Source organism: Echinops telfairi, unplaced genomic scaffold, assembly GCF_000313985.2.
Source record: "Echinops telfairi isolate 266 unplaced genomic scaffold, ASM31398v2 ScPeMD7_7424;HRSCAF=8462, whole genome shotgun sequence".
Taxonomy (NCBI): domain Eukaryota; kingdom Metazoa; phylum Chordata; class Mammalia; order Afrosoricida; family Tenrecidae; genus Echinops; species Echinops telfairi.
This window is the reverse complement of record NW_022111324.1, coordinates 15,588,456-15,614,785: the sequence shown is the minus strand read 5'-3', so window position 1 is coordinate 15,614,785 and position 26,330 is coordinate 15,588,456. Positions and strand designations below refer to the sequence as shown.

At 45.5% G+C, this 26,330-nt stretch overlaps 1 protein-coding gene across 1 annotated transcript in view; it reads right to left on the bottom strand.

Annotated features, from left to right (window-relative positions):
- Positions 1–26,330, bottom strand: part of TNN (tenascin N) — an 80,156-nt gene that overhangs the window by 43,998 nt on the left and 9,828 nt on the right. The window contains exons 5-8 of the mRNA XM_004706818.2: positions 25,921–26,010; positions 11,906–12,169; positions 6,089–6,352; positions 4,496–4,759 (exon numbers count right to left, since the gene is read on the bottom strand). Coding sequence (XP_004706875.1) covers positions 4,496–4,759; positions 6,089–6,352; positions 11,906–12,169; positions 25,921–26,010 — 882 coding nt within the window. The remainder of the gene's footprint in view (positions 1–4,495; positions 4,760–6,088; positions 6,353–11,905; positions 12,170–25,920; positions 26,011–26,330) is intronic.

The following is a 26,330-nucleotide window of genomic DNA, read 5'->3' as shown; positions in this document are numbered from 1 at the left end:
GGAGCATTTTTAAAAAGTCCCGATTTTTGGAAAGAATGCACAACAAGCTAGGATATACGGTTTTCAACTGCCATGTGGCTATTTTGCCAAGATATGAGTTTTATCAATGGTGTCCCGCTTTACCAATGTTAAAATATGGTCACCTTAATCTAAAATGGAGTTTTTAATAGACATTTTATATATCTCTTTGGGTTGCTCTGAAAACCAAGACAAAATATCACATGAAAAAGGACTTTGAGAATGTTAAGGCATTTTGATATTTGCAAAGCGTAACCCACCTGCATATTTCAATAGTCAATCTACATTTCAAAATACCAAGGGCAAATTAACCTCTTGATCTCCATCACCTTCATACCAGCTCCAACCCCTCCCCCAACCCCACCCACTCACACAAAAAGGAGAGTAAACAATAGTAGGACAAGTCTATCTTGCAGAGTTGCTATGAATTTCACATGAGTCAATACCACATAAAGCCCATACAACAGTCCCTGCACAGAACAGATGCCCCATGGCCGTGATGCACATTGTTAATGAGAACGTTTTTGTTGTTTTCACGTGCAAGATTATGCTTCTGAGCACATATAAGTTTCTCAAAACTGTATTCGTCAAGAAAATAACACTTCTCTGCTATTTTCTGTTACAAGAAAATAACACTTCTCTGTAGTTCATACAAAAGCCATTTCCCTAAAGTAATGTACTCACAGATCCTATCACCAACATGAGATGATATGTTATGTCAGACTATTTTTCTCTCGGTTCTGGCTGCAATGATTATATTCAAACATGAGGATCAACAATCAAGACAGGTCCAACAGTTCTATGACCCTTGGCTGACCAAAAATCTCTTATAAAAGCAGATGGAGGGACCAACGATGTTAGACTCAAAGCACAAATACCTGGTTTCCACAAGATCACTTACAGAGCTTATTATAGTACAAAAGGGCTCATCAAAAAGCACTGATACAAAATCATAGGAATCTTTATTAAACAAAAGTATGAAAGTTATATGTTACTGTTTCCTTTAACAACCTCCATCAGGGTCCATACACTTCTCAAGGCAGCATTTCTATCTCTTTACCCTTTCCCTAAAAATTCTACAGGCTTCAATTTACAGCATGACAAAACAGCAGCTTCGGCATTCTCTGTGGACTCAAATTGCATTTTTTTCCAATGCTCTTGAGTCTGGGGATCAAAAAGAAGTCTCAAGGAGCAAGGTCAGCATTGTAGGATGGATGGGGTAAGGTTTCCCAGTGAAATTATCACAGAACAGCCCTTTCTGCCCTCAGAGAATGAGGAGGTGCATTGTCATGACCAACAAAAAAAAAATCCCTTGGCACAACTCTCTTGGTCTTTCTCTCACTAATGCAGTTTTCAATTTTCTTAAAACTTCTAATAAGTCCCTGTAATCCTCTTGTGTCTTTTGATAAAATCCATCAAGGTAACCTCTTTGGGGTTCCTTTGGGGTTCCCCAAAGCAGTGGCCATAAGCTTCTGAGCTGACTTCTCTGTCTTGAATTTAACAGATCCCCTCAGACCCTACCGCTTGGATTGGGCCTTTGGCGAAGTACTGCAACTAGAATCAAACAAGTACAGCAGCCGTCCACTGATGGCAGAGGCAGAGTTAAGTACGTTGTGTTTGGAATAAGCCCATGCATGTACGGACTGCAACTCCAGGAGCAATACTTTCTTTACTTACCTTGTACATACCCTAAGGAGACCCGGTGACATAGTGCTTATGTGTTGGAGTGCTAATCAAAAGATCGGCTGTTTGAAACCATCAGCTGCTCCAAGGGAGAAAGATGGGGTTTTCTACTCCATCTAAAGAGTTAGTCTTACAGGAGTGAGGAGGCAGCAGAAAAGGTAAGGGGGAGCCAACAAACCCAGGGACAAGGGAACGAGAGATCTAAAATCGATGGCAAGGACATAGAATGCCTGGTGGGGTTCGATCAAGTGCAATGTAGCAGAGAGGAAGTACAGAGAGCCAAATGAAGGTTGAACATGATAGTGGAACAGGAGGAAAGTAAACGGAAACAGAGGAAAGAACTAGGAGGCAAAAAACATTTATAGAGGTATAAACATAGGTATGTACATATGTAAATATATTAATATATAATGATAGGGATATAGGTGTATGTATATACTTATAAGTTTAGTATTAAAGTATCAGAAGGACATTGGGCCTCTATTCAAGTCCTCCCTCAGCACAAGAACACTTTGTTCTAATAACCTGGCATTCTGTGATGCTCACGGTTGCTGAGGACAAAATGGGTGCATAAGCTAATGTGGTGAAGAAAGCTGATGGTGCCTGGCTATGACAAGATATAACATCTGCAGTTTTAAAGGATTGAAGGTAAATAAGTGGCCATCTGGCAGGGAAACAACAAAACTCATATGGAAGAGCACACCAACCCGTGTATCATGAGGTGTTGATGGGATCAGGTATCTGGCATCAGACCCAAAACAAACAGCCATTTTGATGTGAACAAGGTGGGTCGGAATGGAGACCCAAAGCCCATCTGTAGACAATTGGACATCCCCTCACAGAAGGGTCACAAAAAAAGAATGAGACAGCCAGGGTGCAGTATAGCACCAACGAAACACACAACAATCCTCTAGTTCTTTAATGCTTCCTCTCCTCAACTGTCATGACCCCAGTTCTACCTTACAAATATGGCTATCCAGAGCATGTATGTACACTGGTACAGATAAGAATGCTCGACACAGAGAATCCAGGACAGATAAACCCCTCAGGACCAATAATGGGAGTAGCGATACCATGAGGGTGGGGGCAGGTGGGGGTAGAAGGGGAATGAACTGCAATGATCAATGCATCACCCGCCCCCACCCGCCTCCAAGAGGGGCAAGCAACAGAAACATGGGTGAAGGGAGACAGTGGATAGTGTAAAATATGAAAATTAAAATAATTTATAAATTATTAAGAGTTCATGGGGGTGGGAGGGGAAAAGAGAGGAGCTGGTACCAGGGGCTGGATTAGAAAAAAATGTTTTGAAAATGATGATGACAACATTTGTACAAATATGCATGATACAATTTGATTGTTATAAGAGCTGTAAGAGCCCCCAACAAAATGATCTTTTTTTTTAAAAAAAAAAGGAGTCTTAGAAAGACAGAAGGGCAGTTCTACCCTGTCCTACAGGGTCACCGTGAGTGGGAATCGATTCTATGACAGTAGTTCGGTTTTTCTTCTTGTACACACCCTAGGACAGTGAGTCTGCCGGAGTGCTTGACTCTCACAATGGGGCAGCAGTTACTGGCATCAAGTAGGCAAAGGCTTGTGAGGCAGCTCCAAGTCTATAAAGCTCTGGACACCCTCCACTCCAAAGAACTATTTGACCTTAACATCAAGAGGATGGTGGTTTAGAAACCCTGTCCTAGAACTTACGGACCATAGTGGGCTAGTCAGACACCTGCCCAAAGATCTAAGAGGCAAGGAGCTAGATGGCTGTGTTGAGAGGATGCAGCTTTACAGAAAACCTGTACTGTACATCTGGTTGAGTGAGCAAAGGATGCACAAGCTTTCTCGTGGGCCAGGTGTGGGCTGTTTCAGAAGCTAGACAAGAGGATCCCCTGCAAGGGTAGGGTGAAGCCATTGGATAAAGCTGGGGAGCGAAAGAGTAAGGGGAAAGATGCATTTTCCCATGGGACAACTGCAGTGAGATCCCAGGAGAGGCGTCTCACAAAAACCCACAGACGTGCCCTACAAGAGAAAGAGACAGCCTTGACTCTTAAAACCAAGTCAGAAAGACCTCCCATAACACTTGGCTTCCCTCATCTCCGACCCCTTTCCTCTCTTCCCTCCTGACCACTTGACTCTCCTCCTTTCCAGCTTCACCAAACATAAACCGGTCAAAAACTACAGTTAGCATGTGGAGAGAACAGGGTCTGAGGTACAAGAATGGAAATGCAAGAGAAGCTAAGTAGGTCCCCCTTCCAGCAGTTTTCCTTCAAAGGGGCGACACCTTCTCTTTAAGTGTACTATGTTCATGGAAATGGGCACTTTAATTGTTAAAATGACGCATTTTGGTGAGCAGCAGTAACTAGTCATTGTCTGAAATGTTTATAAAATGAATCAAACTAGCTCGACAGGAAGGGTTGACTTAGGCCAAAAGGAAGAACACGATGTTTTGGAATCCCAGTTCACCAGCCTGCCTCCTTCAGCGAATGCTACCGTGCACTCTTCACGTGCTCCCTGAACAAGGTGAAGCATTCGTGTATTAATGACAAAGGAGAGGCGGGCAGAGGGAAAGCGGGGGACTACGAACAATAATCCATCTTTAAAGACCAAAGCGTGGAAACCACAATATGAGAGAGATGCTAATTTTAAGAGAAGTGAGGAAGTGAGAGGTGTACAATTGACTATGGAGGAACACCAACTTGTTCATAAAATCTCCCTTTCAGCCCAGGTCAGGGAAGGAAAACCAAGCTAGCCAAATCTTCAGTCTAGCAATAGCACATGGTGAGGGTGCTCCAGTTACCTGTTGGGGCCTTGGTGTCGGCTTTCTTGCTCTCCCGGCTCCCCTTCTGGGCCCACACGTACACCTTGTATTCCACGCCTGGCCTCAGGCCCGTCAGCACCGTGCTGCTCTGATCCTTCCCCACGGGCACCTCCTTGGTCTCTCCATCGGCAGACGTGTAGCGCACCATGTACCTGTCGATGGCGGCCTGCACGGGGTCCCAGGAGACGGTGGCCGTGTTCTCTGTCACCCGATCCATCGCCAGATTTTTGGGGCTGTCAATTTCTTTAAGAAAAATGTTTGGCAAAGCCTAAATTTTGAAGCCATGAGCAATGCCCCCACACCCCACAATTGTCATCTTCATGTCCCAGGGCTCTCTGGGAACAAAGAAATGGTATACCCATCTGGGGCTCAGACAGGAGTGTGCAGGGGGTGGGTCAGAGGGAACAAGTAAGCTCTGGTTCTAGGTTTCAAGGTTCTAGACACTATAGAGTTGGAATGCTGTCTGAGCTTATAGCTCCTTGAAGGATGGGAGGAACTATACCTCCTGAGCCAGACTGTGGCATATTGAAACCACCACTTCAACCACGTTCCCAGTGCTGCTCTTCAGCACCGAATGTATAGGGACTTATCATTTTAGCAAGGGCTAGGCTTCCTGATGAGAAGTTTTAACATATTATCAAATCTGCGTGCAGACGTGTATGCAGCTTTATTCATAATTGGCAACAAACACTGGAAGATACCAAATATATTCTTCAAAAAGAGAATGGATAAACAAACTGGAATGCAGCCGTACAACAGATGATGATTCAACAATGAAACTGAATGATTCATCAAGTCACAGAAAGACATGGAGGCACCTGCAACACACACTTTAAAGTGAAAGAAATCACTCTGAACAGGTTAGATATTGTACGGATCCCATTGGATGACATTCTGGAAAAAACAAAACTATCGAGACACTGGAAAGATCAGTTGTGGTCAGGAGCCCAGGGGAGTGGGAGAGGAGTGAGTAGGGGGAGCACTAGACATTTTAAGGCAATGACACCCTTCTGCAGGACAATGGTGGACACAAGACATTGACCACTTGTCAAAACCCAAACTGTACAACACAGAAGGAGTCCTGATGAAAATTAGGTTATAAATAATGAGTCAATACTGGTTCATCGATTGCACCAAATGTACCATCCCAATGCACGATGTTAATGATAGGCAAATCTGTGTACACAGGGGTGGTGTGAGAGTATGAAAACTCTGTGCTCTGTGCACAATTTTTCTATAAACTTACCTCTTCTACAAATAGTCCAACATGAAAATGTTCACAAGCAATGGAATGATCAGATCTTTTCACCATCTTTGACTGGTCTGATGAGCACAAGACTATCGCCCCTTCTCTCTCTCTTTGTTGAGCAGCTTCAGCGAGAAGCAGTCTCCTGTGAACCCACTTGAGCTCCTTGTCTTTCTTTGATCTTTAAAGCTTCTAACTACGGTGTTTCTCAGCTCAGGCCCCCATATTGTGGTGCCACGCCCACCCAAACCCACAGGCTCAGAGTCCATTTCCGATTTATCCTCCCTCAGGGACTAAGACAGTTACCCATCCTCATCTCTTCTTACCTGTTGGGGCCTCGGTGTCAGCTTTCTTGCTCTCCCGGCTCCCCTTCTGGGCCCACACATACACCTTGTACTCCACGCCTGGCCTCAGGCCCGTCAGCACCGTGCTGCTCTGATCCTTCCCCACAGGCACCTCCTTGGTCTCTCCATCGACAGACGTGTAGCGCACCATGTACCTGTCGATGGCGGCCTGCACGGGGTCCCAGGAGACCGAGGCTGTGTTCTCTGTCACCCTGTCTGTCACCAGGTTTGCTGGGCTGTCGAGTTCTTTAGGAGAGATGAAAGAAGCATAGATTATTACCAGTGTCTAATTCCTGAAAGGAGTCTCAAGGTCGTGTAAAGGACTGACACATTTGACTGTGAGCCAAAAGGTTGGAGAATCTTCCCAGAAGGACCTTGGATGGCACATCTGGCAATGAGCTTCTGAGAAATCAGCTATGGAAAGCCCTGTGGGGCACAGGTCTACTCTGACACACCTGGGGTCACTGTGAGCCCAAATCAACAGCACCTGAAAGGACAACAACAACAACAACCCAATATCAGAGCTGCTAAATGCCAGTGATTAAAATAACTCAAGTTTAATGAAGGAACCCAAATTCACTGCTGCCGAGCCGACGCTGAGTCATAGTGACCCTATAAGACACAGTAGAAGTGTACCTTTGGGTTTCTGAGACTGAAATCTTTACAGGAGCATAGAATCTCATCTTTCTCCTGTGGAGCGGCTGGGGGGATTGAACCACTGACCTTGCTGTTTCCAGTTCAATGCATAACCCACTGTGCCACCAGGGCTCCTTTTAATTAAGGAAGTTGTCTAAATTTCCACTAATACACTAATAGCATTTAATGAGAGAAGGGCTTTCAAGGGGGTTTTCACCTCTATCAACTTTTCCCACCAGCTGCCTTTACTGAAAAGGATTGGGTCTTCATATGTAAATTCCTTCTTTGCCTTGGATTTATGTATTATACTCTCAGTTCCTGACTCCTTGAGCCTCAAAGCAATTAAATTTCAATGAATTTCTACATCTGCTTTAATAAGTTCTTTGGTAAGAAACATACCTTGAAGAAGAATCTGCCAATTCTCTTCCTTTAAAACAGTATTACGTCTGTGGCCAGGGAACCAAGATGCTTTCAAATTGAAGGCATTGGGGAAAAAAATGAGGAGCTGATACCAAGGGCTCAAGCAGAAAGCAAGTGTTTTGAGAATGATGATGGCAACAAATGTACACGTGTGCTTGACACAATGGATGGATGTATGGATTGTGATAAGAGTTGTTTGAGCCCCCGATAAAATGATTTTTTAAAAATTAAACACGCAAAGCCCATGGAAAATATGAATAAGAAAATAAATGGCTACATTAGCCCAATATTCTGATATTAAAAATAAATGGATGGTATTTGGGGTCTGGATGGATCAAAATAATCACCCTGATCAAACGTGCCAGACTTTCTGTGTCCTTATACTGGGTAACATCTGAACTCCAAAATTTCTTGATTGGTGGACAATCAATACAATTTAAGTTTTAGTTTTCTCAACCCTAAAAAAAAATTTTTTCCTACCTCCTAGGTTATGGCAAATAGTAAATGAGATTGTATGGTAATGCTTCACTAGGAATGGTTTGTAATTATTAACAATTTGAGATATGAAATGCCATTTTCTCCTTGAAATCTAAACCCAGAGAAGTGAAAAATCCAAGTCTTGGAGTATATAATTGTTGTTTACTATTATTGTTGATAAGATGCCTATTGTGGCAGTTAAATAATATCCTGTCAACTTGAGCAAAGGGGTGGAGTATAGCCTGTCAATCAGGTCACAGCTTGATTTCCTCATTTGGAGGTGCAACAGAGATAAATAGCTCAGTGGGAGATCAGACCCAGTCTCTGCCTTCCGTTACGGCTGTTGAGACACTCAGAGAGCTGGAGGAGACATGTAGAGACCCATGCCAGCCCTGAGATGCTTCCACTGCCACTGGATCCACAAGACCTTCTACCCACTGGCCTGAGATCTTCCTGTATTCAGCATCATTGCATGTGTTGTATGAGGAATTTGTGGATTAGTATAAAATATATGGGCTAATATCGGACTTATGGACTTGATCTGAACTGGGATGTTTTCTCAACATACAATTGCTCTTTTTTTTAAAATCACTTTATTGGGGGCTTGTACAATTCCCATCACAATCCATACATATATCCATTGTGTCAAACACATATGTACATTTGTTTCCAACAATTGCTCTTTTATATAAAGCTCTTTCTTATACACATATGAGTGTCTGAACTTGTTTCTCTAGTCAACACACCTATTAACCTGTTTCAAAACCCTCCTCCACAAAAGGTTGACCCTCTGTTATAGCATTTGCATTTCAAACCTACTCCTTGTCACTTTCCAAAAATGACTATATGGTTGTCTCATACAGTGGAAGACACTGCGTAGCCAAGGGCAGTAGCTGGCCTTACGGGCACTGTGTTCAGAAAGCACCTCAGACAGCTGACAAACAAGAACAAAACAATTGCGCTCCTGGGAGTCTGTCAGTGTTGGGGATGAAACTATGGCCCTGAAAACATGCAGTTAAGTGTCGGCCTGAGATTGTATACCTGAGAATGTGGTCCTGGTTGATAAAGTCACCAGAGTAGGCTGGGTCCTAGACCTAATGACTTCTGAGTTCTAAAAAGAGTTAACTAGACACAGAGGTACATAGAAGGAAGAAAATGTCACACGAGAGCTTGTCTACAAGAAAAGAATTGGCAAGGATGGTTGGTAGCCACCAGAAATTAGGGGAGAAATCCATAGACAGAACCAACATGGCCAAGACCCTGATTTGGACTTTTAGCTTCCAAAGTGAAATAATGCATTTCAGTTCTTCAAGGGCACCCTTTGGGGCATCTCTGTTATGGCAGCACTAGGCCACTCAGATAGCTGCCTTGACCACTCCTTTCACTACTCCACCACTTCAGCAACCATCCACCATCAAGACCACAGAACATTCCCTGATTTGTCCTACTCTCACCAACGCATATGCCACTGATGTGGACTCCCACCCACCCGTCCTCTGAGGCTCTGTACAGGTGACCCCTCCCCAGAATGTCCTGCTGCTTCCCTTTTCCCATCCCAGGTTGAGGTCTCACTGCCATTGAATCAATGCCGACTCAGAGTCGCCCTATAGGAAAGGGTAGAACTGCCCTGTGGGTTTCCAAGACTGTAAATCTTTACAGCAGTAAAAAGTCCTGTACTCTTCCCTTGGAGTGGCTCGTGGTTTCAAACTGCTGACCTTGTGGTTAACAGCCCAACACATCATCAGTACACCACCAGGTAGAGGTAGGTATCTTTTCTCAGGTTCCCACAGCACCACGGGCATTTCTCACCCTGGAGGAACTCACTGTACTCTATCTTCTTACTGACCTTCTCAACCTGGAGGGCTGTGAACTTCAAGTAGGCAAACACTATGCTCTCCATTTTCCAGTCCCCAGACCTCTGCTTAGTGCTCAATGCCCCAGTAATATCACCACTCAATGGCTTTCCATATACTGGGGTCGTACACCACTCTTCCCTTAGAGAGGAGAAGGTTCCTCTCCATTCCAACTTCTTATCAGGGGGAAAAACATCTTTCTCTGAAACATTCACAGTCCTATTCTACAGAAAGCCATGTGTAATTTAAACTAGAAGTTGGCAATCTATGGACCATGGGCCAAATCTAACTCACTGCTTGCTTTATTTTCCAAATAAAGTTTTATTGGAACACAGTCACATCCTGTGAATTTGCATATTGCCTATGGCTGCTTTACACTTCAACAAGCAGCATTGAATAGTTGCAAAAGAACTTAATGGCCCATAAGAAGATAAATATTTACTACCTGGCTGTGGTAGTTATATAATCGTTTGTGAATTTGAGGATTAAGAGTGTAGGGGTGGAGTCTAGCCTGTCAATCAGATCATAGCCAATGAGGTTTCTGTGTGGGCATGGTTTTCTCCTGAGAATTCTGGGAAATCCTGTATTTTCTTCCTTGGAAGCGGGAGACACCTCTCTCAGCTCACTTCCTGCAAGACATCCCTGAGGAAAGCACATGGACCTACCCTGATACAGCCCTGGAGAAGCCACCTGGAGACCCCTGCCAGTGCTGAGATACTTACAGTGCCCCTGGATCCAAAGACTTTCTACCCACTGGCCTGTGATCGTCCTGCATTCGGCATCATTGCATGTGTTCCGTGAGTCTGAAGAGGACTTATAGATTGGTTTCAGACATATGGGATAATATCGGACTTATGGGCTTGGACTGGACTAGGTTGGGATGCTTTCTTAATGTACAATTACCCTTTATATCAAACTGTCTCTTACACACATATGAGTTCCTATGGATTTGTTTCTCTAGTCTACCCAGACTAAGACACTGGCCCTTTGCAGAAAGTTTATTGACCCTAATGTTGAACATAATCTAGGTTTTGCCGTCCTTACAGTTTCCTTCTTTGCCCCTCCCCTGGGGGAGGAGTCAGCTCTAAGGCCCATCTGGGTGATGGTATTCCACACAAGATTTCAAAAGCCAAATGTGAATAATAGTGTAATACATAATCATTGCTATTAGCACGGTGGCTAAGTGCTCACTTGCTAACCAAAAGGTTGGGTTTGAACCCAGCAGCCTCTCTGCTGAAGAGGTGACAGTCAGGGGCAGGGCGTGACCATCTGCTCCTAGAGAGATGTCAGCCTCGGGACCCTACGGGTGAGTGTACTCTGACCTGGAGGGTGGCTATGAATTGGAATGGACTCCGCGGCAACGGGTTGTTCCGCCTTCCTTTACTTCCTGTCAAGCACGCAGTCCCGCATTCAATTGTCCCGATGACTGGGAAGAGACATCGAGGTGTTCCATTGCACAGATAAGAAACTGGGGAACAGGTGAAGCAACCTGCCAGACGCCACTCAGCTAGTAACTGTGAAGGAACTGGGATTAAACCACTGCCCTCATAACTCCCCCAACTGCTTCGCTCAGAGTCTCTGTTCTCCCAGACTGTTCAGAACAGAATCCAAATGAGAAGGGATTTCTTTTCCTGTGATTTCTTGTCAAGATCCATCCCAAGAGGGCTTCAGCGTCCGGTTGTTCTGAACTATGGGACAGTGCCAAAGGCCAAAGGCGCCCTGGTGCTGGACTGCTAACCACAAGGTCAGCAGCTCAAACCCACCGGACACTCCACAGTCGAACGATGGCTCTCTGATCTTGTCGAGATTACTGTCTCAAAAGCCCTAGCTAGAGTGTCTATGAGTCAGGACAGACTCTACGGCAGTGAGTGGATTTGTCAATGGCAAAGTAGGGTTTAAGCAGAAAGAATGGCCAAGCTATCCCTTGGTGCCGCCTCAGCCGGCCCACAGGCCCGAGTGGAGCTGGGAACGAGGTGAAGCACGAGGAACCTGCGGGTTTCTGAAAGCTTTGAAGCAGACTCAGTACATTTGGTTAATGTTGACTCGGGATGCAAACCATTTCCACGGTCTGAAAGAGCCGCGGATGATATGTGACGCGCCCGTACGGCCACTGCATGCTGAGATAAGCATTCAAATTCACTGTCAGCCAAATGTTTTGAGTGTTCACATCCAAAAGTGAAAATTAGAAAGTATTCCTCTACTCTGAGGGAGTTGCATCTAGAATTCCAACCCAAATGAGTCTGACCATCCACGCTGAATAAGAAGTCTGGGGTTCACAATAAGATTCATAAGCAATTAGCCATTGCTTTTGCATCCCTCTCTCCTACCCTCTAAAAGGAAATGGAAAACGGATAATCTCAGGATCATCCTCACCACGAGGAAACCGATTTCGCTCTGGTTATTAATTCATTACCTGTGAGGGCCTCCGTGTCGCCTTTCTTGCTCTCCTGGTTGCCCCGCTCAGCCCAGACGTGCACTTTGTATGCCTGTCCTGGATTCAGGTCTGTCAGCACCGTGCTGCTCTGGTCCTTGGGCACCGCTGTCTCCTTGGCCGTCCCATCAGCAGAGGTGTAGCGCACCACGTACTTGTCTATGACGGCCTGCACTGGGTCCCAGGAGACGGCCGCTGTATCTTCCGTCACTCGATCCGTGACTACATTGGTTGGGCCATCAATCTCTTCATAAGAGTAGGTGAGGAAGAAAAATTAGACTACACATGCATGTTTGCAGTAGCTTTATTTATAGTTGCCCAAAATTGGAAGCAACCAAGGTGGCCTTCAGTAAGTGAGCAGATAAACACTTTGTGGGACATCCATACAATGAACTATTCTTACTCTGCAATAGGAAGAGATGGGCTTTCACGTTTGCACATGGCTGAGAAAGAAAGGAACCCCAGGGGGCTGTGGGCTAGGCAATGAGCTGCTGACACAAGGCAGCGATTCTATTCAAATGCGCACGCCACCCCATGGAAGAAGAGGAGGCTGTCCGCTTCTGTCAAGACTTCCGGTCTTGCAAAGCTGATGGAGGGTCTCCTGAGTCAGAACTGACTCTGGGGCAATGGGAATGTGAAAGCAGCTTATCCTATGGGATTCCAAGCATAGATAGTCTGGGAAAGCAAACTACAGAAAAGCAAAGGAGCAGAGGTTTCCAGAGGTTCTGGACAAGTGCAGCAGGGATGCGTGTAGGGAGCACAGAGCCTTCGAAGGGCAGAGAAACTGCTCTGTAGGATATCTGAATAGTGGACACGTGGCATTGTGCGTTTGTCAAACCCACAGGCCTGCACAACACAATGAGCAAACCTTCACGTGCACTGTGGGCTTCAGTCACTGGCAACGAATCACTAAGGGCTCCTTGGTTTTAATGCATGGATCACACACATCTGAGATGCATTGGAAGTATAAAGCCGTATTCAGGGGGCAGGGAGATACAAGGGAACTCTATTTTCTGCTGGACTTTCCTATAAACAAATAATATTTTTAACACTTTATTGGGAGCTTTTACAGACATTACAATCCATAGTTCCATTAGATCAGGCATGGTTATACAAGTGTTGCCATCATCATTTACAATCATTATCTTTTTTCTTGAACTCCTTGATATCAGCTCCCCTTTATCCCCTTCCTCCCCCACTTTACCATGCCCCTGGGCCCTTAATAAATTATTTTTTTCTGCCATACCTTACACCATCCAATGAACCCATTCACCTAAAATTGTGATGTCCACTCCCCTCCAGTGGGGTTATTTAGTCATCATTACTATCAGTTCTCCCTTCCCCCTTTCCCCTACCTCCCTTCCCCTACCCTCGGGGTATCATTATTACTCCTACTGCTGTTGCTGGTGGGTTTATCTCTCTTGGATTTCATGCACTGAGAGATCTTACTAGTACCGATGTGCATACACAGGTCTAGCAAGATTAGAGGGCTAACAGACCGTAATAGTGGGAGGAGGAGATTTTAAAGAACTAGAGGACAGTTATGTTTTTCATCATCACTCTACACACCCTGGATGTATCGACCCTTCTTTGTGGCCCTTCAATTATCATACAGGTGGGCTTTGGGGCTCCACTTTGCTTATGCTCCTTTATGTCAATTCAATTACTTGTTTTCAAACTTCTGGTACCTATCCCCATTGACACCTTGCTGGCGTGCTTCCTCCATGTGGGCTTTGTTGCTTCCCTGCTAGATGGCTGCTTTTTTTACTCCAAGCCCTTAAGACCCCAGACACTATATCATTTAATAGAGGGGCACCATCAGCTTTCTTCACCACATTTGCTTATGCACCCATTTTTCCTTCAGCAATTATGTCAGGAAGGTGAGTATCAAAGAGTGCCAGGTTATTAGAGCAAACCATTCATATACTGATGTAGGATTTACATAGAGGTCCAAAGTCCATCTGCTTCCTAGTTGTTTTAACATATATATTATATGTTAAATATATACACATACATATATATATAGATATATACATAGATAAATATGTGTACATATACATACATATATAAATACACCTATCTTTACATATTTATATATATACATATCTATATTTATACTTACCATATAAGCCAACCCAAATATCAGCCGAGGCACTTAATTTAACCACAAAAACTGCATTAAACGTGTGCTGAAAAACTCGGCTTATACACGAATATATACCACCGGTTCTGTGTATATGTAATTTTTGCTTCCTTGATGTTTCCTCTATTTCTTTTTTCTTTTCTCCTGCCCCACTATCATGTTCACTCTTCATTTGCCTCTCAGTAATTCCTCTCGGGTGTACCTCAGTTGATCAGACATCACCAGGGACCCTACACACTCCTCGCCATCGACTTTAGATCCCTTGTTATTTTCCTGTCCCTAATGTATTGGCTCACAGCTCCGCTCCCCCCATCTCCTCCTCTCCCACGCTCCCCTTGAAACTGTCGGTCCTGCTGCTGTCTCCTTGAGATTACTTGTCCTATTAAATAAAGTTTTAAATGCTTTTAAATTGTGAAATCATCTAGCTGGCCCAGCAGTCACAGATGTGTACACATTTAGTCCATCTGGGTGACCTAGGCCTACAAGCCCTTCCTGTCACCATGACAGGTAGAAAACTGGCCTCTGCTGCAACTGTAGACTGAGTAAGGGCGTCTGTCCTCAGACCACTAGTCCGTTAGTAAAACACCTTCAAGTGTGTCTATTCTTGAGAGTACATCTAACTCCTCTTCCAGGAGCCCACCCAGCACGTAGTCAAGAAAAGTTATTATCTCCCTGCTCCTCTAGCCCAAACAGCTTCATCTTTCCCAGTCATTCCGTCTAACGAATTATAGTTTCTAGACCCGGCTCTCAAATGTATAGTCTCCTGTGTTTCCATTTTCAAGTAAAAATTTCCAAAACTCAGTTCATTCATTCAAAACCATTCAGTCATTGCTAAGAGACACATGATGTCATCAAAGAACATACTGGTGTTGTTATTGTTGTTAGGAGCCATCGATCTGCTCCAACTCATAGTGTGACCCCATGTACAACAGAAGGGAACAACACTTGGGCCGGCACCATCCTCACAATTGTTATGTTTGAGCCCATTGTTGCAGCCACTGGGCCAACCCATCTTGCTGAGGGTCTTCCTCTTTGTGCTGCCCTTCTCCCAAGCATGATGTCCATCTCCAGGGACTGGTCTTTCCTGACATGTCCAAAGCACATGAGATAAGGGAGCCTCTGGCTGTAGCTCTTCCAAGACAGATTTGTTGGTTGTTTAACAGTCCGTGGTATTTTCAATATCCTTCGCCAGCACCATAATTCAAATATAACGATTCTTCTTCAGTCTTCCTTATTCCTAGTCCAACACTCACATGCATATGAGGCAACTGAAAATATCATGGCTTGGGTCAGGCATACCTGAATCCTCAAAGTGACATTCTTGCTTTTCAACACTTTAAACAGGTCTCATGCAGCATATTTACCCCATGCAATGAGTAAATATGATCTCTGGACTGTTGGCTCCATGAGCATTGATTGTAGATCCAAGCAAGACAAAACTTCAATTTTTCCTACAATTATCATGATTTTATATACTGACCCAGTTGTGAGCATTTTTATTTTCTTGACATTGGCTTGGAGTTCACATTGAAATCTGCAATCCTTGATCTTCATCAGCAAGTGCTTCAAGTCTTCCTCACTTTTAGCCAACAAGGTTGTACCATCTGCATATCTCAGGTTGTTAATAAACCTTCCTTTAATCCTGATTTTGCTTTCTTCTTCATATAATCCAGCTTCTCTGATTATTTGCTCGCATACAGATTGAGTAAATATGGTGAGAGGATACAACCCTGATGCACATCTTCATTCATTTTAAACCACACAGTATCCTCTTGTTCTGTTCACACAATTACCTCTAGATGCATGTGCAGGTTCCGCCTGAGCCCAGGAAGTAATCTGGCATTCCCATTGTTGCCACGGCGATCCAGAAATCCACACAGTCGAATGTCTTAGCATAGTCAATACAACACAAATAAATATCTTTCTAATATTCTCTGCTTTCAGCCAAGATACGTCTGACATCAGCAATGATATCCCATGTTCCGTGTCTCTTCTGAATCCAGCCTGAATTCTGGCAGCTCCTTATCAATGTACTGCTGGAACCATTGTTGAATGATTTACAGCAAAATGCTACTTGCATGCTATATGAATGATGTTGTTGTATAATTTGTACATTATGTTGAGTCATCTTTCTATGGAGTGGGTACAACAAGTATGGATCTCTTCCAGTCAGTTGGCCAAGTAGCTAGCTTCAAAATTTCCTGATACAGATGAGTGAGTGCTTCCAGTATTTCATCAACTTGTGGAAATATCTCAGTTGGTATTCTGCCAATACCTAGAGCTTCATTTTGGCTCATGTTTTCAGTCCAGCTTGAACTTCTTCCTTCAAGCCCATTGGTTCCAGTCATCTACTACCTCCTGAAATGGCTGAATGTTGACTAATTCTTTTTGGCCAGTGAATCTGTGATGTATTGTTTCAAACTTCATTGATGCTTACTGCATCGTCTAATATTTTGCCCACATAATCTTTCAATATTGCAACTCAAGGCTTGACTTTTCTACAATTGTTCAGTGTAAGATGGGCTAAGCATGTACTTCTTGTTTTGTATTCTAATGCTTAGTCTTTGCGCATTTCATTAGATTTTGTCTTCCAAAGCTGTTCTTTGAAATTTTCTGTTCAGCTCTTTTACTTCATCGTTTCTTCCATTTGCTTTAGCTACTCTACAATTAATAGCTAGTTTCAGAGTCTCTTCTGACATCCACTTTGAACTTTTCTTTCTTTCACGCCTTTTTAATGACCTTTTGCTTTCTTCCTGTGTTCTTGATGTCCTCCCACAACTTCTCAGTGTTCAAGGCATCAGATCTGTCCGTGGGATATTCTCAGATTTCAGGTGAGATATACTCAAGGTCATATTTTGACTTTTGTGGGCTTGTTTTAATTTTCTTCATCTTCAAGAATTTAGGTATGAGCAATTGTTGATCTATCCCACAGTCGGCCCCTTGTCTGGATTTAGCTACTAATATTGAGCGTCTCCATCATGTCTTCCATAGATGGAGTCAATTTGATTTCTGTGTATTTGATCTGGAGGAGTCCACGTGTATAGTCTCTGTGTTGTTGGAAAAGGGTATATGCAATTAAGTTAGTTGTCTGACAAAAATTGATCATGCTGTCTCCAGCCTCATCTCTATCAACGAGACCACAGTTTCCTTCTTTTTTGTTGCCAACTTGTGCCCTATTGCCCATAATTTCCTATAGCCCATGATTATCAACATTTGATCATTTTCATGTTTTTAAAATCAATTTCAGACGGAAGATGTTGGTAGAAGTCTTCAATTTCTTTATTGTTAGATTTACTGGTTGATGCATAAATTTGAATAATAGTTATATTGGGTGACTTTCCTAGTATGTGGATAGATAATCACCTATCACAGACAGCATTGTACTTCAAGATACAACTTGAAATTTCCTTTTTGATGATGAATACAGTACTATGTCTCTTGAATCTGTCTTTCCCAGCATAGTAATCCATATGACTGCCTGATTCAAAATAGCTAATACCGGTCCATTTCAGCTCATTAACACCTATGGTATCAATCTTTATGTGTTCCATTTCAATTTTGAGGACTTCCAATTGTCCTAGATTCATACTTCATACACTCCAAATTCCAATTATTAATACATGTTTACAGCTGTTTCTTTTCATTTTAAGTCATTCTCCAACAGCAAATGAAGGTATCGAAGATTCTATTGCATCCACATCATGATGGTCAACTCTACTTTTAGATGGTAGCTCTTCCTCAGTCATATTTTGAGTATCCAAGGGGGCTCATCTTTGGGTACTATCTCTGACAATGTTCTGCTGCTATACTAGTACAACTAGTATTCTAGAGCATACTAGTATATCACAGCGTCCTAATAGCTCTCAAAAATCCTTGCCTGCATACAGATCTAAAATCTAAAGGGGCAGCCCAGCACAATATGGTAGCCATGTCCTTGACACCCTGCACTCCTTCGCAACAAGACAGTCTGAGCCCAGAGCCACAGAGAAATCCCTAAGTTTTTGTTAGATGTGTCCCTGATTAACCAGAAGTTCTCAACCTTGGTCAAATGTGGCATCTATTTCCAGCAGCAGAGATTCTAGTTGAGAATATGTCATATCAGCCTGGCATCTCCCCTTCAAAAACAAGACTCTCGTGGCTGATTCTAATGCACTCCAGTGACTGGATACCTCCTTGTCAGGCCAAATCTTCCCCATGTAAAAATATTTAAAGCAAAAATATACATTGCTCTAAATCTAGCTCATGCATTCCATTTGTAATTCAGTCTTTCATCCAATATACTAGCTTGACCTCCAGCTTGTTATCATTTATGAACTTAATATGCTATTCTGAGCGCATCCACCAACGTTCCTGGTAGACATGTTGCACAGGGCGCAGGGGAAGGGCACCACAAGGACCCTTGCTCCGTGGGGATCTGTGTCCCTTGGCAGAAAGACACACACCATTTGTGGTTCTTTACTCTTAGAAACGAGGCTTTTCCCCTTTTTCCTGAGATGTGCTTACTCCTCTTGGTCATGGGTTCTCCGACTAAGAAGTTTTGAGTTAATATAACATCGTTTTTATTTTGTGGGTTCAGTGCATTTTTGATTTACTGAATTAGCCACCATTTGTTGCGCATCTACAAAGTGCCACCCACAGTCACCAGACAAGACCTTTATCAGGCCCCCTTGCTCCACTGCTGTTGGTGGCCATTAAATCACTCCCAATTCAGTGACCTCAAGCACAACTGGATGAAATACAGGTTGGTCCTGCGCATCCCCATGATCAGGTGCAGACTGGACCTCTGGGATGAATGAGGTTTGCACCTGAGTTTTGGGAGTAGATCTTGTCCTTTCTTTCTGGTCTGTCTTAGTGGGGAACTTCCTCTGTTCAGCATCAGAACAACACACAACCTCCACTGACAGGCAGGCATTAGCTGCAGTGAGGTACAATGATTGGGAATCAAACCCAGGACTCCTGCAAGGGAGGCGAGAATTCTACCACTAAACCACTGCTCCCCCCACACCCCGTCTACCAGCTGGAAGCATTAGGCTACAGTTTTAGGTCAGTAGCTACACTCCAGGTTCAGAGAAAATTGGTAGCTTATCCAAGATCTCAGTAAATAGAGTAAACACGGATCTGATCCACAAACATTCACTGAGCACTTATTGCCCCATCTCCAAATGGCCATGTACCATTTAATGTACCATGTACATTAAATTAACATAGCATCCTTACGGAAATACCTCAGGGGGGAGGGTGTAGTTGCCCCCCCCAAAAAAAAGTACAACATGCATGATCTTTGCATAAAAATACAATAATTGCTGAGATTCAGCAGTGAACAAAATAAAGCCCCTCTCCTGTTGAGCTTACATTCTTCTGGGAGGAGACAGACAATAAACAAGTAAGCAGGCATATAATACATTTGATGGCGATAGTATTATGAAGTCAGATAAGGCAATTCGCAATTGATGAACAAGTCATATGTATCATTTAGGCATCTACTTATATACGAGTTATTTCTATGATTTTGTGTTGTATAAATATAATAATATTTATCGTTTTGGACAGGATTGGGGACTGATGAATCCCAATTATAATTTTACACAGGCAAGTGCGGAAAGGCGGGTCTCACTGAGAAGGTAGCATCTCTGAAAGGACCTCACAAAACAAGAGCAGGGGTCGCGTGTAAGTGGCAGGAACACTGGCTCCAAGGCCCTGCTTCAGGTGCCTGGGAGCAGTAAGGAGGCCAGTGGGCCTGGTCTGAAGAAGCACAGGAGTCGGTGGCCGGAGGTGAGGCTAGTGCAGTGAGCAGGTGAGTCGATTCTCAAAGGCCTTAAACACCACTGAGCTGGCATGGCCTCTGACACGGAATGAGACGGGAGGCCTCTGACACGGAATGAGACGGGAAGCCTCTGAGGCTCTGCACAGGAAAATGACTGACCTGCCTTGTGTTTGAAAAGACTCTCTCTGGCTGCTGCGGGAGAATGGCGGCCCCCGGGGGGCTCAGACAACAGTCTCTGTGAGCGAGGACAGTGGGGAGGGACACCTGGAGCCAGGAGGGAGGTGGAGAGAAGGGCTGGGTTTTAGAGATTTCAAAGATGAAGTGAATTGTGTCGAAACGTGCTGATGGAGCCGATGTGAAAGACAGACTTGCTCGTTTGCGCAATCTGGTGGTGGGAATGGGCATTTGGAGATGGAGATCTGAGGGAGGGGAGGCTTGGCAGGAGAGGGTGAGAAGCAGTGTGGGATGAGGAGTTCGCTGTGGAGCATTTTCGACGTAGAACCAAAAGTTTAGTCCATTCATATCTGTCAAATCATACACGTTTCCACTTTATTATACCATGAACTCCTACGAAGCAGCATCACTAAGAACAAAAATGATAAATAAAAGATGGTCTGTAAGGTAATGGCAATCTGAAATCCAGCAGCAGCAGCAGATATTGGAAGTAGGGGAGACGAGAGAGAGACAGAGACAGAGACATCCTGGTGTTGGATCATAGTCCTCTGAGGACCCCTAGTGGCATTGTGGGTTACACATCGGGCTGCTAAACATAAAGTCAGCATCTCAAAATCATCCACTGCTTCTCAGGAACAAGATGCTTTCAACTCCTAGAAAGATTTAGTCTCAGAAACCCACAGGGGCAGTTCTGCCTCATACTATTGGGTTGCTATGAGTTGGAATCGAGTAATGGTGCTAAGTTTGGCTTTGGCTTTGGGAGACAGGGGCGTGGTGTGCCTCGCTGGCCGAGTGGTCCCCCTAACACAGAGTAATGAGAATTCATACATCAGCAAGGCCGGGTTCAGGGCCTCGGAGCCTGCACAGGCTAGCAGGATGCTCTGGAGAAAGCGTGTGCGGTAGAGAGGACTCCTCCCCAGCCTGTTGTCCTTTCCTGCACAACATCCCAACCCTTACGGGCAATGCCATCGTTCTGCACATCACAGGCAGCAAGGAACACCCTCCACCAGCTTAATCTGGGGAATTAGCGATGAAGTGGAAATAGGGGTCTTGGGGGTGGAAACATGAAGACACCAGAGCAGCGTCAGAACACCCCAACAGCCCTGTCTCTTGAAGCTCCTTCGCATTCTCTCCAAGCCAAGCCACAATTCCAGCAAGCAGGGGTCCCAGCACTGCCTCCCAGCCCTCCCTCTGCTCTCAGGGCGTGTGTGCTCCTGTAGTTGCCAGGACTTACAGCATGGCCCATGACTTTGTAGGGTCAGCTTGGGGCAAGAGGCTGCCTAGATGTGCCTAGAGACGCACCACATTCACACCAGTGCGTGGAGGAAGCAATATTCAACCCCTAAGCCGTTCCCCATGTAAACAGTCCTGGGAAACAGAGAGGGTGAAGGGCAACCAGCAAAAGTCAATCCTTCCCCCAGGTTATGAAGAGTACACACTAAGACCATATCCTGCTGGGCCACAAGCCCAAAGAGGAGACGAGCCCTCTCCTCGCTCACAGAGCCCCTGAGAGACTCTGCACCCCCATCTTCTCACCGCCTTTCCCCGCAATTCCCTAACAGCATCCCTAGCCCCGAGCTCCTCCTCTGTTGGAACTCTCAGGATGAGAATCAGATGCTGAGCTGCAGGCGTGGGAGGAAGGACTCCCCACGTGGCTTAAAGAGTCCAGCTTAGCAGGGCCCAAATCTCCCTCCCTGCCCAGAAGGACTGTGCAGATCATCAACAGTTTTTCCACAGCCTGTCAGTAGCTGCAGTAGCTGGCCAGTTCACAAACTAGCCACAGCTGCAGCCTCTGTGACAAGGCGTGCTCGGGCAGGCTCGCCCCACCTGGCCCCAGCATCCTCTTCCAGGTGCCTACCGCGGGCCGCTAGTGGCCCTGGGAGGATCTTCCTAGGGGCGGTTGAAAGTAAGAGAGATTTAAAACAAGACTTGTAAAGGTCGGTAGCTGGGCCTCACCTGAGTTTGCATGGATTAATTAGAATAAAAATGAGTCCCATTTCAAAGAAGAGATCAATTTTTTTCTAATCTGGATATGCTCATATACACCCCCTCCAAAAACAAAACAGCACGAAACAAAAACACACTGCCATCAAGTCAATTCCAACTTCTAACAACCCTATAGAGAGTCTCCAAGTCTATACCTCATTCCAGGAGCACACAACCTCCTCTTTCTGTTTGAACCGCCCGCCAGTGCAGTTAGCAACCCAATGCCTAAGCCCAGAACCACCAAGGAGAGATTCTGTCTATTCACATGGGAAGAGTGTGTTCCACTTTGTAACAGGACAGACCATGGGGCTGGGTGGGCAGTGGCTGTCCTCCGGCTGCGCCCATGGGTTTCTCCGTCCACATGTGCACTGTGGGTCGCCTAGTTGGCCCGGTGAAAAGTGGCAGGGTCTAAAATCTATGGAGATGTGAGCCGGGGGATGGGTGTGAGGGACAAGCGCGTCCATGGAACAGGGGTGTCTCTGGGTTACAAAAGCCATATGGCTTGCTCTCCTGGGTCTCCGCTAGTATCTCCTGCCATTGGACAAAGGTGCTATATGTAGCAAATGCGCTCAGAGAGGCCTCTTCCTCCAGCCTTGCTCCTCAGCTCAGCCGAGCCTGAGTTCAATGCCAGCTCGGCTGTTCCCTAACTGGTTCACTCACCGCCAGTCTCTTAGCCTCCCCTCGGGAAAACTGGAGAGAATTATGCTTGCGATGCTATTATAAGGATCTGAGGTGGACCTTCATGAAGACCCAGAGTGAGTGAGCATGCAGCAAGTGCTCTCATGGCAGCCGCCATTTGTGCCCAGCCCCTGGCTGTGAGGGCTGGCAGCTCCGGGGGAGGGGAGAAGCCTGGATGTTGCAGGGGCTCATCTGGGAACAGGAGGTGTTTGGGGAAGGAAAGCGTTCGGGATTGGGCCCTTCCCAATGGAGTACCAAGCTTGAAAAGTCATAGAAAGTGAGAACGATTCTAAGAGAAGCAAAGACAGCTCATTTGTAGCATGGCCTAAGGGAGGAGAGTTCTGGGAAAATGATCACCAAGTGGATAGATGTGCCTGTAAAGGAAACCAACCTTTGTTTTCTATTTCCAGTGGAAAAGCATGAATCAGAGACGTGGTTTTTTAAAATCACAGTCATTCACATTGGCAAGAAAAGCCAATTTGAAGTCATTTACTCCAACCGTTCATTCTGCAGATGGAAAAACTGAGGAAAAAGAATGCCAACCCCCTTTGTCCTTTGATGCCTTGCCTGTTTGTCCTTGGAATTGAAGCGTGGCTCTGAGGGTCTGATGGAAAAGCCCTGACAACACTAGCCTGGCTTGCCTGAGCTGCTCGGGAAGCCGTGCCCTTCTGGGATGGAAGGGGCCTCAGTGCCCGGTGAGGGTACTAACAGGGTGAGGGTTTCGGTCAGCCCTTTCTCTCTCAGGGCATTAGTTCCACTGGTTGACTTGTTCAATGGAAAGTACCTGGCCGGTGTCATTTCCTCCCCGCATGTGCTGATGTGGTTCTTGAAACCCAGTGTATTTTTCCATCTCACGGAATGCAAAAATAGTTGCAGAAAACAGAGACTCTTTATTCAGATAAACGAATTAACAGTCCAGCCAATCTTGAGCTTCCTGGCCTGAGAAATAATGCTCGCGCTCTCTCTTTTTTTCTTTATGTTGTTAGAACACGTAACACAGATGTCATTGTAGTTCAATAAAAACAGTCCCATCCTGCTTGTGGGGTATAACTGACAATAAAACAACAGCATTTATTTATTTATTGAGTGCTGGCATTCTACATGGGACAATATACTCGGAAGGTTAACTAGCAAATCAAGGCCATATGTGATTAAGCGCTCGAGCAGCACAGAGGCAAGGATGGGTGGTCTTAATGTGATCATAGAAGGCTGGGTGGAGAAGGGATGGTGTGAGCTGAGACTGGGTGGATGGGTGATACTACTGTGTGAGCCACTCATGGGCAGGGACCATGGCTTCTCATCTTTGAACCTTTCTCAAGAGATTGAGTCTCTAGTGGCAAACTCAGTGCCCTGCAAGAAGCGTATGCTGGATGTAATTTATTGAGGGGTGGGGGAGTGGGATGGAGGAACTTTGTCTCTGTTACTTTGGCTATGTTTGCAGGAAAGACCAATTGTTAGAAAGGGGCACCAGGCTGGGGGAAGTGGCGGGTTGGCAAGAAGGAGGGAAACCGTCCATGCGATGGATGGAGTGAAGCAATAGTCCTGCATAAAGGTCGCCGCGAGTTGGAGCTGACTGATGACAACCACACAAACAGAGGTAACAGTGGAGGGCTTTCTAGGCTGGGGTGACTTACAGCAGGAGCACGTGACTGAGGTAGAAAAAGGGCCTTCTGTGTTAGGAACCCACTGCAACAAGGCTTCCAGTGGGGCAGGACTGAGAGTAGCAATGGCCCAGGTTGGATTAGGCCCATTGAAGCCAAGGGAAACAAGAGTCACGTATTGCCCTAGGCCATGAGGAGTCCCAGAGAGTGTCTTCCTTAGGAAGTAATGACATATTAAAAATAAACAAAGAAGCAGCAGGCAGAGAGGACAGAAGGGTGAAAGTGGGATGCAGTTTAGGCTTGTATCTAAGCCCAGAAAAATTAGCACGGGCATACTGAGTTCAAACCCCAGCTATGCCATTTCCTGGCCGGATGATCCTCGGCATAACTTCTCTAGGCCTCAGTTTTCTTATATACGAACTAGCAATAATGAGAGCAACCACGATGGTGAGGGTGCTACAGGCTTGCTTTAGTTAGTACGATGCCAGAAATGGAGTCGGCTTTCAAATGTCGCAGCCAAAGAGAAGGGCCCCAGGTGTGAGGCAGTACATGCTCTTTTCCGACTTCTTCAGAATGTTCCCACTAACCCCTTTGGAGACAGTCTGCATGCCCACTAACGGAGAGTTCTTACATCAAATCACACATCTGTCTCCTTCGTGGGGGGCCCTTTGTTCATAAGATGAGTCGTGTGTTTGGTGGTTGAAATGGGACATTCAACTCAAGCACCATCTTACCCTCGTCGCCCCAACCAACCGCTGCCATGATAGGATTGAAGGGAAATAAACCTTCCAAAAAGTGTTTCTAAAATGCCTTCCTAGCCAGTCTCTTGGGAGTCACCTCTCCCACGTGGCACGGGTTTGTAGGTCTCCATTCTAGACCTTCAGTTCCCAGCATGGGTGAGCAGCCAGCAGCCCCTGGCATCTCAGGAGGCCCGCAGCTCAGTATTGCTCAGAAACGGAAAAGCAAACAGTATGTCCTGCACAGATGCTGTGCCCATGGCTTTATTTCAAATGCTGCCCTCATTAATAAATCAGTCAAATGTGGCTGATTCAGAACAAGGTTCTGTCGGTACACATTTTCTCAATCCTCGGACGCTGGATATATGGCCACTTTCACAGGAGGATTTTCAGGTGTTTTGACATTTTGGAGCTGATGTCCCGTCAGGGAAAGCATGGACATGACACACACAAAATCACAGATCGCCCGTCTTTAAATGATATAAAGCTGGGTGTCGGAGACCAAGAAAATAAAATGCCTTGGACATGATCATGTGATCAACGCGGTTAAAGAAAACGAGACCTCCTGAGGGCATTGATTCTCAGCACGGTGACCCTGGAGGGCAGAGCAGGGCTGAATCTGTCTGAAAGCAGACCAGGTGCCACATCATTCTCTTGTGGGCTGGGTGCCGGCCCACACCGAGCACGTCACCGCTGCACCATCAGGCCTCCTCAAAATACAAATGCCCCTTTCCCTTGACTCCAAGACCCTCGAAGAAAGTTTCAATGGCAAGAAACAGAGGTTGACTCCCATCTCCCTGTCACCCCCAAACAGATGTCAGCGCACTGACAGTTGGAATCTCTCCACGGCCAGGGTTTTTATCCAGAGAAGACAGACACAGTCAAGGAACGCGAGGAAACGCTGTAGTGCTTACCTGTCCTGCCATTCAGGAGAATGGGTTTGCCCTCCAGGTCTCCTCTCATGGGCACCACAGTGATCTTATATTCTGTCCCGGGGCGCAGACCTGGAAGCACGCAGCCAGAGCAGGCTGTTAGTGAAGCTCGGTCCCGCCTCCTCTCCCTGCCAGAGGGGCTCTTGTGACGGGCATGAGGGCCGCCGTCTCACCCCCAGACTGCCCTCTCCCGAAGGTCCAGCAGGAGGACCAGTGGAATAGGAGATGAAGTGAATGGGGTTTCCTAGCACTTATTTCCCAATTTGATGGACAGCCCCCGATGTCTTTCTGCTCCCTATCCCCCTTCTCCCCGAAACGTTTCTCTCCTTTTCACTGGAAAAACTAGCCCAGATGGTTGCGGCTTTTTGGTTTTTGTTGTGTCCTTTTACAGC